The 17,661-nt window shown below is 42.4% G+C and overlaps 1 protein-coding gene across 1 annotated transcript in view; it reads right to left on the bottom strand.

The window, feature by feature from the left end:
- FAT3 (FAT atypical cadherin 3) overlaps positions 1-17,661 on the bottom strand; it is a 485,653-nt gene that overhangs the window by 187,196 nt on the left and 280,796 nt on the right. The window contains 1 exon segment of the mRNA XM_030559193.1: positions 8,606-8,667. Within this exon segment, the coding sequence (XP_030415053.1) occupies positions 8,606-8,667 (62 nt within the window).

The raw sequence follows: 17,661 nt of genomic DNA, 5'->3' as shown, positions 1-17,661 counted from the left end.
TCCTTGGAGTGTGCAGAGCAGGGGCAGAGGAGTAAACACAGACCATAGACTTCAAGGTGTCCCTCAGCTCTTGTCTTTGATACAGAGGTAGAGCCCACAAAGAATGCAGATCTCAGCATTATTATTATTAACATTACTGTACTGCCTAGGAGCCCCTGTCATGGACCAGAACCCATTGTGTTAGGTGCTGTACAAACACAAGACAAAAAGACAATCTAATCTCTACCCCAAAGCCCTTATAATCTAAGCAATAGACAAGAGACAATGGATGGATACAGATGGACCAGTACAAGAAAGCACAGGACAGTAAAAGAAAACAATGAGACAGTATTGGTCAGCATAATAGCCTGTGACCTCAGCACACAAGGAATGCTGCAACTTCCTCTGAGTTGCCTGGCAGCTTGGCCCAAGCAATGGCACTGCATGCTGGGAACTGTAGTCTCAGTGTGCTGTACAGCCACATTGTTAAGTATGCTCCATTATATACACCTCTACCCCAATATAACGTGGTCCTTGGAAGACAAAAAATCTCACTGTGTTATAGGTGAGACCGCGTTATATCGAACTTGCTTTGCCCCCACCGTTCATTGTTCCCTGACCGCCCCTCCAGAGACCCCCATCCCTAATCACCCCCAGGACGCCAACCCCTACCCAACCCCCGTCCCCTGACTGCTCTGACCCCTATCCACACCCCACGCCCCCTGACAGGCACTCACCAGCAGCGGTGGGAAGCAGAGCAGCCCGGCCCCAGTCTGCTCCACTCCGCCAGCTCCCAGCCGTGGCGCTCTGCTACCCGCTGTTGGTGAGTGCGGGGAGGTTGGGGAAAGGACACTCCCTGTACTCACCTGCGGCAGGAAGTGGAGCTCTGCGGCTGGGAGCTGGTGGAGTGGAGCGGGTTGGGGCCGGGTTGCTCCGCCTCTGCTGCTGCTGGTGAGTGTGGCGGGGGAATCACTTCCCTTAAGCCCCCTCCCCCAAGCCCCTTCCCCCAAGCGACACAGCTGGGGCCAGGGCGAGGGAAACAGAGCCGGCTGCTCCTGGCCCCTCGCTAATCCCCCGGGCCACTCTGGGACTGCAGCTCCCCCAAAAGTGCCCTCCCACAGCTCCTGCCCCCCCAGACCCTTGGAGGGAGGAGCCCCTGACCACCCCCGAGACCCTCTGCCCCTTATCCAACCCCTTGGCCCTGGCCTGGCCCCCTTAACACGCTGCTCAGAGCAGCGTGTCAGAGCTTTACCACGTTGTATGTGAACTCATGTTATATCGGGTCGCGTTATATCAGGGTAGAGGTGTACAAATAAAGCTCCCAAACAAGTGATCCACACGCAGGGAGATCCACTAGGGTCTGAGTGTGGCCCACCACCTCCCAGGAATGAAACTATTGGTTGGGCAAAGTTTGGGACATCCTCTTGTCAGTTTCATAGGCCCCACTCACAAATCAAATCAAATTTCAGACCTGTTAAAGTTTATTTCTTTCCTGTTTTTAAGCATTTCTTGCAATGCTGTCACTATAATGTTGCTTTTATTACCTTTTGAATAGGGACGCTTAGACTTACATTGCCATGCCAAATGATCTTAGATCAAAGGCAGCCTACAACTTTTCTCTCTCCTCTCCTTGTGGCAAACACAGCAAAGCCATTCCAGAAAACTGTTAACTAAACAATTTTAAGTTCAAGCTATAAGTGGTAGTTTGCCTTCCTATATTACTAGTTTCTCTTGCATCAGCTAATGGACTTCAGTTTTAAAAAGGGAAAGGCATGTGCCCTTTTAGCAACACTTAAACCTCAGATAAAAAAAAGCTGAACCAGATATGTTGCCTAGTTTATATCCCAATTGCTAGCACGTCACCAAGAAGGAATGCAGTTTTCTTTGCCAAAAGTGGGCAAAGCTAAAGTTATATGAATAGATGTTTACACAAATTCATAATTTAGGATTTAAATAATCAATCCTCTGTATAGTACTGGCTACATCTCAGAAGCTAAGCAGGGTTTAGGTGTGTCAGTACATGGATGGGAGGCTTCCACAAAAAACCAAGGACACTGCAGAAAGTAGTGTTGTGAGATGAAATTCTTCCATATGACTCCATACTAAACCAGTGCTCTGGCATGGTGCGAGGAGGACACTGTGCTATTTTAAGTGCTATCTTTTGGGTGAGATGTCAAAAAGCAAGATCCTTACCCACCTGTGGTCATGCCACAGCTTCCAATAATACTTTTCCCCAATTTAATATTCAGGACAAATTTCAAATTGGTTAACAACATAGCCACATATCATTATTACCCTTGCAGTTTCAATTTTTCATTATGGATGGAAACTAACTTTTTAGAAGGATATATTTCTGACTGGCGGGAGGGGGGAGTAATTATGTTTCCCTTTGATTACTGCACATAAATATACGCTACATAACAGAGATTACATAGTACTCTTTGCTACTGTACTCACAGTAAATGGTAACCAACACGTTTCACTGGAGCCCTCGCATTTTGGCACTTACATCAAATCTACCCATTTATCTTCATTACAATCTCTTGCACTGTTACTGACCTCCTTCTCAGATTTATACTAAATCAGACCAGCAACAAGATTGATGAGACCGGTATTTACAGATTTGCTACAAAAGCAAGGCATTTGAGAGGTACTGCTACAACATTCTGATTGAACAAAGTTGGTTAGAAATAAGCAGGGAGTCAGACAAGGCACTCTCTTCCCCTTATTAATAATGATCCTTGAGCTGAAATTTCAAGGGCAAGCCTGTCACAACTGCTTCTTAAAAACCATTAAGTTATAGTTAAACTTTTCAGATAGTTAACATTTCACCCATGCTTATCTACAATGGCTATTAGCAGCTATTTTTTGTTCTTTATGGAGACTCTACTGAAACTACCTTTTGATCAATCATTTAGTTAAAGAAGTACTACAGAATAAGGTAAGAAATTACAAAGTCCCTTGTCAAGAATTTAAACATGGAAAGGCTATGAGTACATTTTCAAAAGTGCCTAAGAGAATGTCCACACTGCAAAGAAAAATCCGCAGAGCTGTGTCTCAAAGTCTGGGTCAAATGACTCAGGCTTGAAGGGCTCGGGCAGTGGGGCTAAAAACAGCAGCGTAGGTATACCTGCTGAGACCTGGCGAGGGGGAAGGGTCTTGTGATCTACTCCAAACAGGAAGATCTACGCTGCTGTTTTTAGCCCCACAACCCAAGCCTTGTGAGTCCTAGACAGTTGATCCAAGCTATGAGACTTGGTGTCACGGGGTTTTTCTTTGCAGTGTAGATGTGCCCTAAGTTTTTAGAAGCCCATGTCCCATTTTCAAAATTGACTACGGTATTCAGACACTTTTGAAATTGTACCCTATATTACTAGTGAAGTAAAAGGAGAAAGCAACATTTGACTACATCTTTTATGAAATTTCAAATCATGCTGTTCTCGGGTTTTGGAGCCTCTGTTGAGAATTGTACACTAAAACCTCAATCTTCTCTATACAAAAGGCTAATCCCCTTGTTAAATACAGGGCTTGCAGTGCAAGAGAGTCCTAGCTAACGAAACTCATCAGGAGCATGTAAATTTTACAGATGCCTGCCCAGGATGGCTTGAACCAACGTTTGCAACAGCTCATTCTGAAACCACTGAAATCGAGAACATATACTCAGATCTCTCTTACAGAACGAATGTGCAAGTCAATGAGCTGTAACTTGGATTAAACAATTCACTCCCATCAAGCTGCACATGTACACAGCAGAGCAGAACGGGAATTATTTATATTCCTGGTGTCTCAGAGTAAGCTGACAAAGAACAAGGTTGTAGAAATGGTTTACTTTCAGCCTCCGTATCTCAGACAGCTGTCACTACAGTTGCTGTAAAAGGCAGACCTAAACTTTTCACGCTCTTCCCAGAGCTAACATTCCAATAGTGCTGCCCACTGTTAGCTTTTACATCTTTGGTGAGTAAGAACTATGCAAGAAAAAATGAGGGACAAGACTCCAAAACCCAGGAAATATTAGAAAATGACAGACACACAAATCTGGGAGGGAAGCTGGATGAAGGCAGGAAGGAGCATCTGAGAAAGATGTAATAAAAATGGTGCAATGTCCAGTTATTACAGGGGAATAAAGGTAGAGTCCCTGCAAATTGTAATCACATCTCATTTTGAAATAGGTATTCATTTTAACTCACTTGCTTAGCAAGCAGATAACTACCACAATTTCACTCCTTTCATCAGTTTCACAAGTAAAGCATGGATCCATTTAAGATATTCTGCAGAATAATCTGAGAAAACTGCATTTGGATTGTTGTATGTTAGAAAGTAATGTAACAAGTTGATATTTCCCCCCTAATTTAAACTAGAATCATCCCACTAGTAAGTATATAGTAAAGTGAGAAACCATGCAGTATGTGATCCACTGAGATCAAATTACATCTGCCACGAAAAAAATGCTACTAGACAGTAACCATGTAATAATGTCCTAAATCCTAGAATTATTAAATGATTTTACAAACGTCAAAGAAATCAAACCTTTATATTAAAAAAAAAGGAGGGGTTACAAACTTTTCATGGCAGATTTAAAAGGTGCCTTTTTCAAAGAAATAAACAAATGCACCTCTGTCCTGTCCCTCCCCCCCGCACAACAATTTAAATCTTTTAGTCAGGAATCTAGGTAAGAATTCAGGAAGAGTAAAGTCTATCGCATAAGTAGGTTCTGAAAGTTAATGTATTCCTTTGTATGTATTCTTTGACGTGTGCAGAATACTTTAACTACGGCCATGGATGTTCATTATAAAAAGACGGACACTGGAAAACAGATAACTACAAAAAGGCATAGTCTAGGAGACGAAGGCACTAGATGGGGGTTCAAGAGATCTGAGTTCAATACCTGATGCTACCACAGACTCGCTGTATGACTTGGGACAAGTCACTTTGTCTTTGTGCTTCAAATCCCCATCTGTAAAATGGGGGTCATGGTAAACAGTCCCCTATCCTACAAGGTATTGTGAAGATCAATTCATGAAATATTGTGAGGCACACAACTATTGTGTGAATCAGGGGACATACAAGTACCTAGATTAACAGAAGGATGGTTTATATTGGACAGCTGTGGCAGAGTGGAATAAGCACGGGTACTGGAATCAGGAGACCAGGGTTTGCCACTAGTTTACTCTGTGACCTTGGGCAAGTTACTTGACCACTTTGTGCCCTATTTGCTCTGCCTGTAAAGCACCAGCGTGAAGCGCTTGGAGAGCTATGAATGAAAATGTGCTATAATACTGCAAAGTATCATAAACCATTAGCCCCCACAATCTCATTTTGCTTTGTTAACAGCTATTGTGAACGGGGCGGAGACAGACCTTTCACCAATGGAACTTGCTCTGTAAGTACTTTGTTGTCTGGGAACAATGCCTCAATCAAATTCAAGTTGAGAAAAGGGCCTGACTATTTAAAAAATAATTAAAAGGCATTCTAACCAGGAAAGGTCCATTAATGCCTCATATATGCACCATGCAAGCGGAAACACAGGTTGCCGGGTCAAGCTCTAATAAGATCCTTTCAGAGGGAGCCAGTTTTACTCTTTTTTATGCCAGACAGACTCTATTGGAGACAGGGTATGAAACAAAGCCGGAAGGGTAATAATCGTACTATTGGGAGACCATGGTAATCTTGGCAATTAAGGACTCCCTAGGAGGTTAATTAAACACATTGAGAGTCAAACATTTCACAAAATGTTTCAAGTATGTCATAAAAACATGCCCACCTTAGACAGCTCAGTTCTGAACCGTCAACAGCCTATTTGTTTTTGTCATGCTGAACTTGCCTCCAAGTATGCTGCACAAATGGCAAATGTTAACTTTTAATTAGCAAATGAAAAGACCAACTAGGTCATCTAGTTCATCTCCCTGTCAATGCACAATTCTATTCCCTGCAGTAAATTTTTGCCCACTTGGCCCAGTTTAGTATTAAAAGTCTCAAGCAACAGAGCTCCTTCCACTCTGTTCAAGAGGCTATTCCAGACCTTGCTGTTTGCATTTCTACTTTCCCGATTGCCTACACTTTTCTGTGCTCAGTTTCATCCTATTAATCCCAATTCTAAACCTCCTAGATCACCCTAAACACTTTATCTCATTCCTTTATGTATGCACCCTTCAAAAACTTGTAGACCAATCAATATCTTTCAAACTGGACAAAAATCTGAGGAAAGCATCCAGCCTAGCGGGCTAAAGCCTGAGTTTTATAAATAATACGAGAGAGTTCCCCTCTGCCTCCACCATTGAAGATGTATAACGCTTCCCTTTTTAAGGGGTGAATCCTTTGGAAAATTGGCATCTGGCGTGTTTCATTCAGATCCCCTGAGAAAACACAGATGCAGAAAAGACTTACAGTCCAGACTCCAATTTGTCCAATAAAAGAGATTACCTCACCCATCTTGTCTCAGACCCAAGTTTCTCATTAATATATATATATTCCAAAATCTATGCCAAATTCACTTCAGCTGGCTATCTTCCCTAGCAGTAAAAGCTGAAAAATCTCCAGTTATCGGAATAAAGAATTACTTAGCTAACTTTCCAACTGAAGAAATCTCTTAAAGGAGATAAAAAATTCCTTTATTCCTCCTCATTTATTTATAGCCTGGGATATTTGGGATTGTACAGAAACATATAGAGGAAAAAAAGTTAGCAGGTCAGATAAGAAATTAACCTTCCTCTCTTGTTGCTCTGTACTAGGCCAAGTACTTAGGATTTTCCTCAAGCAGTACTAACCAGGGGAAGGAATATCTGCAACCAGAGATTACTACATTCTTCTGCCAAATAGTGATTGTAACAAAAAAACATTCTGACCCTGCAAGGGTGCTTAATATGTCCACATATTCTTTAGTTAACACTGCTATGAGGAGAGTTTGCAAAATCATATTATATGGATGGCTGTGTCTATCGGATGATCTTACACAGTAGCCCTCGTTTTCCACTTGCACCAATGTGAATCAGGAGTAATTTCAGTAAATTCAGGGCAGTTATATCACTCACTGTAAATTAGAGTGAGATCAGAATCAAGTCCCGTATATGGAAAAGGATGGGAACATTTTATCACATGGTTTTTAGAGCGACGAGGAAGAAATCAAGTATTCGACCTGGCAATGCACAGGTACAGTTTTGTGAGAGTTACACATATTACAGATAGTTATTCAGATGAGAGGACACTATGGAGAGGGAGTTGAAATAAATCTTCCACTGCAAAGAGTAATTTCTTACTTGGAAACTGTAGCTGATAGGTTTAAATTTGAAATTTCAAAAATGATTCATCTTGATGATCCAGCCAGTGAGCAAAACCAGAGTTTACTTCCACTCACATTAGGGTTTTGCATATAGATTCAAGATGCAATCTTAGGCCTCAATCCTTCAAAAATTTAAACGTTTAATTGCACAATGGAAACAATCCCATGTACCAGCGGTTTTCAAACTTTAGCAACCTAAGGATCCCCATTTTGATTTAAAATATTTCAGGGACCCCAAACCCTCCCGCTCAGCCCCAGGCCCTGCCTCCACTACACCGCTTCCCCCAAGGCCCCACCCTTGCCCCACTTCTTCCTGCCTCCCTGCTCACTCCATCCCCCCTCCCTCCATCACTCACTCTCCCCCCACCCTCACTCACTTTCAGCAGGCTGGGGGTAGGGGGTTTGGGTGCAGGAAGGGGTTCGGGCTCTGGGTTGGAAGTTTGGCTTCAGGAGCGTGCGAGCTCTTGGATGGAGTTTGGGTACAGGCTCTGGGCTGAGGCAGGGAGTTGGGGTGCAGGATGGGGTGCAATGGCCAATGGGAGCTGCGGAGTCGGCGCACGGGGCAAGAACAGCAGGCGGAGACCTGTCCTTCCCCCTACCCCCCATCACAGGGGTCACAGGGACGTGCCGGCCACTTCCAGGAGTGGTGCTGGGCCAAGGGAGGCAGGGAGACTGCCTTAGCCCCACTGCACTGCCAGACTTTTACTGGCCTAAAATCTTCTGGTTTGGGTTCAGTAGCCTCCTGGAGATAGAGGGGGAGGAGTTGAGGGAGGGAGGGGGAGGAGTTGATCAGTGAGGTCTGCAGACCGCCTGGAATTCCTTTGGAGACCCCCAGTGGTCTGTGGACCCCAGTTTGAGAAATGCTGCCATATAGCACTAATCACAGGGTGCACAGTTATCCATGTGCAGAAGTCTTTGCAGAATAAGGGCCTTCCAAACTGCATTAGAAATTCATTAAAGGGACACAGATGACTGAAATATCACATGCTTCTCTGAAATATTTTAACTTATTGTTACAAGTAACAAAAAATTGCTACAACCAAAAGAGATTAGAAAAAAAATGAATATCTGTCTATTTCTAGTTTGTTCATGTGTTTGAAAGCATTTTGTGAATTGTCGACTGAATTATTTCCCCTGTATAGTTAGTCTGGTTCCCCTCTTTGTGATAGCAACAGGAGAGGGTAAAGCATTGTCTTAGAAATAGGGAGAAAAAATGGTTCTACTGAAAATTAACATGGAAAATTAGACAACAGGGGTAATATCACAAACAAGCTTTAAACTCATTATTCAAAATTGGAAAGATTTGAAGATGGAGGTACCCCTTTAATATGTATTCCCCATCAGAATTACCTCGAGAAAATGCTCTGCCTGCTGCTCTCGATCCAATTTTCTTGATGTTGTCGTAATCAGACCTGTGGAAAAAGGAGAACATTTGGTTGTCAATATCTGCTGGATCAACGTAAGTCTCTCCACTGACCATACGAAACAAGTTCATCTGCTGAATTCTCCAAAAGTGTGTGTGGAGGGATTTGGAACAGTATCATGCCTAGTTTTCTTGATGTCTCTCCGACATCACCACAGTCAGGGTTTGCCTGAAAATGAATCTGTAAGAGGAAAAAAGAATACAATATTAAAAACTGAAAATGGGTTACAATTGTGTTTATACAGTTAATACACTGTAGTTAGTATGGTGAATTAAAAAACCTCAGTAAAGAATCACTAGCTGTTTTGTAATTAGGAATTTTAATTAACATTTGCATATGAGTGAAATCTTACAGTAAGTACCTCATTAAAGATTTTCGAGTTCTTGAATAATTAATAGGATAGGCTGCCAATTACTTCTGTGCCAAAGATCGGTCTTCTGTTATTTAACTTTCAGATAGGTTTTTGATCTCTCTTTTTTGTTATTATATTTGACAAAGAAGGTTATTTCTGTAATAGCTACTTGTATGCATAATGATTGCCAGCTCTTGTGCATTGACGATTTTGTACAACGTCATCATTTTGTTCCATGTATAAAGAGCTTTTAAACAAAGTAACTTTTTACATTAAAAAGATCAAGACATCTTTACTTTAAACAATGCTCTTCTATACACTAATAACCTCATGCAGGATTTAGACTTAGCAAAGAAAATATGAGACACTCTCACAGACTTTACTATGTTGTTAAAAATAATTTTAGCTTTTATTTTTCCTCAGTAGCAATTAAAAGTTTCCACTTCTACCTCACACAAAGTGTTCTTTGAATAGCAGGAAACATTGTGTGCTGTCTTGGAGGTAGATTCTGACTAGTGTTCAGAGACCAGAATCCCAGAGGTATATATTTTGTTGAAGACAATGCCAATGTACCATATACTTTGCAAGAATTCATCCTTCACATTTGCTAGAAAAACAGGAGCAGTAATATCCCATGGCTGAGCTAAAAGACTCACTTGTTTAATGAGAGGATTTACCCTTATGACGACCATGATTTTGTTCCGAATAATAATTGTTATTAATTATAATTATTATATCTTACATTTATATTGTGCCTTTAATCTCAAAGCACTCTAAAGCACTTTACACACTGTCACTTTCTACTTAGGAGGAATCACTTCACTCACCAGTAAAAGAGGGGCTATAACTAGGAGCAATGGGATTAAATTAAGAAAGGGAAGTTTTTCCTGATATTTCAGACTAACAGCGAGATCTATTAGACTGAAAAACAGACTCCCAAGAGAAAGTGTTAGAAACTAGACTAGACTTGACAAAGCATCAGAACAAATTGTATACTGTGTTATTGAGAATAATCCTGTGCTGGAAAAGGATGACAAAGACATCAGCAGGCTGTTTCGATCTCAGATGGTTATAATTTTGTTATCTGGGCTGTAAGCTGACTGCAGTTGTGTGGATTTAGGAAGGCACCACAGTGGATGACAGGTTTGTGCCATGCATGCAACTCTGTATTCTGTTTGAATGCAGATCATCATATATGAACACAAGGAAGAAGTCACTACAAGCAGATGCTTGTTTTCAGCAACACCTTGTAAGAGCAACTGCCCCTTACAAGCAACATTTCCCCTGGGAACACATTCTCTACTGTGACTTATCAACACTCCCTAATAACAGCAACAGTTGCTTAGGAGCAACATAGCAAAAGGGCACTGATATAGTGCTACTAATGGGCATTCACTGTATTTAAGAAAATATTTCAGTACCAACAAGATTTTAAAGTGGAACTCATTAAGCTCTTTTGTGGCATTCAGACACCACTACAGACACCTGTGCTCAGCAAGGGCATGTATCAATAGAGCTCTCATTATTGCTGAAGATATGATATCTCTTTATATGCCCTCCCACTCTCTTTTTGCGAAGGCACTATTTATAAATGGTACCCAACTTCTTAAGCCAGCAATGTACATGCACAAAGAGTATGGACTGAAGGTCGGATAGTCAAATGCATCCTATACCTTCTCAAATGGTTTTGCACGCATGCGGCATGGCCAGTCATTACAGTGAGTGATATGATTAGGGTTGCCAAATTTCTAATCGCATAAACCCGAACCCCCTTACTCTGTCCCCTGCTTCGCCCCTTCTGAGGCCCCACTCCCCATTCACTCCATCGCTTGCTCTCCCTCACCCTCACTCACTTTCACCAGGCTGAGGCAGGGGGTTGGGTGCAGGAAGGGGTGAGGGCTCTGGCTGGGAGTACAGACTCTGAGGTGGGGTCAAAAATGAGGGGCTTGGGGTGCAGGAGGGGGCTCCAGGCTGGAGCCAAGGGTTCAGAGTGTGGGAGGGGGGTGCGGGCTCTGGCTGGGGGTGGGGCCAGGGATGAGAGGTGTGGGGTGCAGGAGGGGTCTCAGGGCTGGGGCAGGAAGCTGGGGTGGGGGAAGAGGTGCGCGAGGGGGGCTCAGGGCTAGGGCAGGTGGCTGGGTGTGGACTCTGGGAGGGAGTTAGGGTGCCAGAGGGGGTTCCGACCTGGGGCAGGAGGTTGGGGTGCAGGCTCCACCTGGGCGACGCTTACCTCAGGCGGCTCCCGGTCTGGGGTGTAGCAGGTCTATGGAGGCTCCCTGCCTGCCCTGGCTCCACAAGGCTCCTGGAACCTGCAGCATGACCCCTCTCTGGCTCCTAGACGAAGGGGCCAAGGGGCTCTGAGCACTGCCTGCGCCCACAGCATCACTGCCACAGCTCCCATTGGCTGCGGTTCCTGGCCAATGGGAGCTGCAGAGCTGGCACTCGGGGTATGGGCAGCATGTGAAGCCCCCGTGGCCACCCCTTTCCCTAGGAGCCGGACATGCTGGCCACTTCTGGGAGCCGCATGTAGCCAGACCAGGTAGGGAGCCTGCCTTAGCCTCGCTGCACTGTTGACTGGAGCCACTAGGGTCCCTTTTTGACTGGACATTCTGGTCAAAAACTGACTGCCTCGCCACCCTAGATATGATTTCTACCCCACAGAGACAGCACATCTTACTCTCCTTTTGAAATGAAAGGTTCACAATGGACTGTTCAAGCTAAACCTTCCAGTTGGTAAAACACCCTGGCACCTGCCACTGGACAGGCAAAAGGGACGGTCACTATGACCAATTTTCACAGGTGCGCTTTTATAAGTTTGTTGGGTTCTTTTAAGCTACAGACATTGGTATTACAGTTCTATCCAGTGGCCCCAAATACATCTGGCTCCCATTCTGCTATGTGTTCTTCCGAGCAGGCGCTGTCTATGTGTTTGTTCAGTGCCTAGCACAGTGGGACTCAGTTCTTGGCTGGCGCTTAAGTACTACTGTAATAAACATGATTAATGATATAATAATAAATACAAACACATAGCAAGTCCCTAGAATGGTTCATATAATTTCAATGAAATGGCTACAGGAAGAGAAGAGCAGCCATTAGACTCCACACTGAACAATGCTTAGTATACGCTCTTCAATCAAACAATCATCTTACTCAGAGATGGCTATAAATGTTTCCTATAAAGGCTGTTGATGTTGGGCCAATAATATCAGCCCCCAAGAGTGCCTTCAGCTGAATTTCATGGGTTTTAGTCAGAGCAGAATTCAGCCAATGGTGTTGTAACATTTTTTCCCTTGCCAAGGTTATTAATGTAACAAATAAGTGAAAGTAATAGTACTCAGCACATTTTAAATCTTCCAAGCATTATACACACCTTAACCAATCCATCTGCCAACATCTCAGTGAGTATAATCCTCATTTGAAAGGTGGGGAAACTGAGGCAACTTGACTAATGTCACCAAGCAGGGCAGTGGTAGATGTGACAGTAGTGCTTTATTTATTGATAGTTGGTGGGGCTGGCGGGTTTAGGACTACTACCATGCCCCACCCCATCCAGAGGAGAAGATAATTTGCTGCTCTGTTTGAAGGGCAGCCCCCTTTCTGAGTTGCCAGCTGGGAATTGTTCAGTCAGTCTCTCCCTGGCTGTCAGGCAGTGGTAAGGGAGGATGCTTGCTGCTCCTGACATTCAGATGTCAAGAGAAATTATCTCCCCGCCACCCCCACCGGACACCAAACAGGAAGAAGGTCCCCTCCTCGGGCTTAGGGAGGGCTTTGTAATCACAGAAGTGTGTTGCGCCAGCCAGCTTCAGGGGCTCGGTCCAGAGTCTTGGCTGTACACGAGCATGGGCGATGCTGTGAGATTTCCTGCTTTCATTCAAACCATCCTATCAACTGACCTTCTAGCACATCTGCTCCCAGCCAAGCACTCTAAGTGGAGAGTCAGCTAAACTTTTGTGAACTTCAAAACAGATTCGATCCAGGTCAAATTCTGGGTCCAGAGAGGCCTGACTAGATTAGTCTTAATTTGCACCTTTACAGAGCCTTTCATCCATGGATCTCAAAGCAATTTATAAGCATCCCCTGCAGGATAAACAACTATTATTATCCTCACGTTACAGAGAAGCTGAGACACAGATAAGCGACTCACCTTAGGTCACAGAGTGAATAAGTGACCCCACCAGGAACAGAACTCTGAACTCCTGATTCCATGTCTGCTGTTCTAGACATTGCACAACAAACCCTCTTTGAACCAGTTCACTAACCTTTGCTGTTAATGTACATATATTGCAGCGAACACGTTTGCATAGGAACAGTTCCGAGTTCAACAATGAGGCTAGCACTCTGCAATGGTAAAATATGGACATGGAATAACTAATATTAAAATAAGCAAGCCAGAGAGTGCCAAAAACTTTTAGCCCTTGTGTTTAGCTTTTTAGTTTTGCTGATTTGTGTCATCATGGGTATTTGTGTGATATGCAAAAAACAAGTTTATTTTTACTTAAAATGATTCCTTTGTGATTTAATTTTTTTAAAACAGTAGTTTTGCTTGGATGGTTAATCATGTGTTTATGCAGCTTTTTAAACTGTATCTGGGGAAATACCCAAAAGTACTTATTTGCATTACAGGCCTGATGCCATTTAGGTTTCAAAACAGAAAGCTAGATTCTCAGCTAGTGTAAATCAGTGTAGCTCCGCTGAAGTCAAAGGAACCACATCAATTTACAAGCTAAGGATTTCGCTGAGAGGATTTTGTTTTTTTAATTTTTGGTCTGCTTATCTTTAATCGTGAGTATATGAAAAACTCACTGTAAATCACTACTTTTTGTGTAACAAGAAAAAAAGTATTTTTTAATAAATTGCATCAAAAGTAATTTTTAGGCAAAAATCTGACAGTCCATGTCTAATTTCAGCATCCATTATTTTATTGGTATATGCAAGTTGTACTTTCTTTGAATGCATAAAATGTCATTTAACTCCTACCAAAGCTGCAAATCAAAATTAAGTTCTGCCAACCTTTCTGATAGTTTACCATGTACAGTACTGAAAATGTAAACATCTTTTATAGGACCTTTGTTACACTAACACAAAACTCATGTTTTTTGGGGGCTTATATGATTAACTTGACAAGGAATGTAGGTCTGATATGCAGGCTGAGAGAGTATCTTGTGTAAAAGCAGACAGGTAAAGGAGAAGCTAATAAAGGGGTCGGCAACCTTTCAGAAGCGGTGTGCCGAGTCTTCATTTATTCACTCCAATTTAAGGTTTTGCATGCCAGTAATACATTTGAACATTTTTAGACTGTCTCTTTCTCTAAGTCTATAATATATAACTAACCTATTGTTGTATGTAAAGTAAATAAGGTTTTTAAAATGTTTAAGAAGCTTCTTTTAAAATTAAATTAAAATGCAGAGCCCCCCCGGCTGGTGGCCAAGACCCGGGCAGTGTGAGTGCCACTGAAAATCAGCTCGCGTGCCACCTTTGGCACGCATGCCGTAGGTTGCCTACCGCTGAGCTAACACATGACTTTTCGCCAACACTGAATCTATCCTTTTAAGTCTAAGATGGAACTGATGTTGATTAAAATGGAGGATGACAAATAAACAAATGAGGAAATAATGCTTCAACTGTACTCTTCAAAGATGTGATACCAGAATCCCATATTTAATAGGCACAGGATTTAAATAAAGGTCCTAAAAAGTATCATCAAGAGCAGACAGACTACACTGTGCTGGGCACATGCAGCTCTGGCTTGCACCCTCGGAAAGCCCAACTGTCCCTAGGTTGTTAACATCCATATTGTATAGGTCAGTATTTCTACGCCTTCTTAAATAGCAAGGGAACAGGATATGCAGGATTTGTGATGAGCAGTATACGTAGGATTGCTCCTCCTACATGTACTGTCTCATGCAATTGCAAAGCAGGTGAAACTGGATCCTAACTCCAGTACTACCAAAGCAAAACAAAGAACAAAACAACAAAGGGACATGCAGACTGGCATAATAGGATTTGAGAAACCAAACTGCCAGGGATGAAATTACTGATTTCCATCCTCCTCCTCCATTAACCTGGGGATATGGGCATTTAAGAGTAGTAGTCCAACAGCAACACAAATGATCTGCATAGGTCCTGCTTATCATTATGGCAGCTGGCAGAAAAATACTTTCCAAAATGTGTTGGTAGCTGCTTTACAAAACTCAAGATGATACCTCTGCTCTTGGAGCCTACAAGCAGAGACGGCCCCTTGTCCAATGTACCCTGATTGCTAATACTCCTTCTAAGGTAATTCCCCTAATCAAACCTGCCAGACCCTTTTAAGGAATTTTAAAACCATGCTGCCAAATACCACTCAGCTACACACAGTGAGTTATTGGATTAGCAGCTAAAAAGTTGTAATTTAAACTGCTGCATACCCATTGCATTACTAGCTCCAGCTTCCTTCCTAATGTGCTGGCTACCTTAAGTTTAAAGCATCAGTTAACTCAAACTAGACATTTTTGTGCATGGACAGGAGTGTGGGTTAGTGGCAACACTCGAGTTACACCTTGAGTTAACAATGCAGTGAAGACAAACCGTTAAGTTAATCAATTTTTCATAATCTTATTTAATATGTATTATTCTAAATGTTTGCATAAAAATATTTGGAATATTCTCCACTGCTATCAATTATTTACATACACAGTCTGATTGGTTAATACCCTATGAGGAAGTAAACAAACCTGTGGACTCATCGTATAACTATCTTCAGCCAGGATTTTCTTCCTGTATATAAAAATCAATACATATCATCCTTACATATATTTGACTTCTGAGAAATATTCATTTAGTGGATCTTAGGTACCAAGGCATCTAAGGACTGAAAGTTAGTTTGCCGCAAATATTCCTTCACACAGAATATCTGAGTCTCCCTCATAGGTCTAATACTAATATTAATCCAGGGAAAGCTCAGTAGCTTTTTCCAATGAAATGAAATTATTTTGATTCTAACTGTAGGGCCAGATCCTGATAACCTTATTCAAGCTGAGCTGCAACTGACAAGGCCAGATGCAATTTGCCACAAATTGTAAAGCCTTTATGGCAAAGCCACATGGACTGATACTATATAGATTATAGCTGAGATCTCAGCCTGAAGCTTTGCTATATCCTGGTTTCATGGGAAAGCTTTCCTCTCACTAAGATATTGATCCTGGCCTCCAAATATATAGACTTAGAGATGGTACCTAGAATATAAAACTAGGGAGCTTTCTCCACAGAATTGTCACCGGTCTGTGCTCATTAAGGAGTTTTTGCACCTTCGTTGCCACTGATGCATATTCCCAGATTTTTAACTGCTGCTCTCAAGTGCTGCAATGAACAAAGATACAGTAAGAAGAAGACCCACCAGGTTATCGAAGCAACTTCCAGAGGATAGCCTTTGAAGACTATGTCCAGGTCCCAGCAGTCAGATGCTGAATAGGTCTATGCCTAAACAAAATAGTGAAGCTGACCCATAGTTTGAGAGCAAGAGGAAATTGACAGCATAGTCTCCAATGTTCATACTGATCTGTATCTGGGGTAGGATCCTGACCGACCAAAATAGAAATAGTGTGAGTAAACTGACACTAATTCCTAGTTGGCCTAGACAATCATATTTCTTGCTGCAGAAGTGTTCCTCAGCTAAAAGAAGGCTGGCCCTTCGACATAGGAGGCTTTCCCAGATGTAAGGAAGCAGTTGATTCTCTACTAGAAACTTCAGAACTGGACATTCCTTCTTTAAAACAGATCTTACCTTAAAGGGGAGTAATCAAGGAAGCTTTAAATAGGTTAATAACTGACCACATTCTGAGAGACTTATTTCCTGTGTGCCATAAAATACCACGACAATGATTCCTTCTCTTTGAGAGCGTGTATAGTTTTTTTTAATAGTTTTGATGCAGAACCCATACTCTAGTGCACCACTATTTGTTCTTTCTGCAACAGAAGGGTGTTCTGGAAAAGTCCAAGTATCCCTCCTATAATCTGTATGTATATGATTTCCTAGCAGAAAACCAGTTTCTTTCTTTCCCCATAGCCTCTCAAATACATACACTTGGTTCTCTTGTTCAAAGAAGAATGGCAGGCCATCTTTTTTCAAATTGCTTGAACTCGCTTGATTGAGAGTGAGATTTCTAAAAGTGCCTAGACTTGGAACTTGTGCTTCTAAATCACTTAGACACTTTTGATAATCCTATGCTTGGTCTCAGTCTTAGAAATTTCACCATTGGTGGTGAAGGCCTGTAGATCCTAACAAAGAAAACAGCATCTAAAGGTCCCTCGCAGGAGATTGAAACATTTATCTTTCTCTACCTAAACCCTCAAAGTCCTGAGGAGAGCCTCATTTTTGGAACCTGGCCTCAGGTTGATCAAAAGCCTAATTCCTCTTCACAGGATATGAGGATTCTGCCTCCAGCTTCTTTAAGGTAGAACCAAAGATGAACACTAGACTAGGATCCAAGCTCTAAACAGAAGTAGAGAGAATCAAAGGTAGCAGTAGGCTTCCATACTGGAATCTCAACCACCAATGAAACTTGAGTTTCAGGGAGAACACAAAGTATATCCTGTAGCCCAGGAAGCCCTTTATTTTAACCTGCCCCCTAAAAGTGAGATTGTCAAGGTTTTTT

Source organism: Gopherus evgoodei, chromosome 1, assembly GCF_007399415.2.
Source record: "Gopherus evgoodei ecotype Sinaloan lineage chromosome 1, rGopEvg1_v1.p, whole genome shotgun sequence".
Classification (NCBI taxonomy): domain Eukaryota; kingdom Metazoa; phylum Chordata; order Testudines; family Testudinidae; genus Gopherus; species Gopherus evgoodei.
Note: the sequence above shows the minus strand (reverse complement) of the source record. Positions and strands in the feature narration are given on the sequence as shown.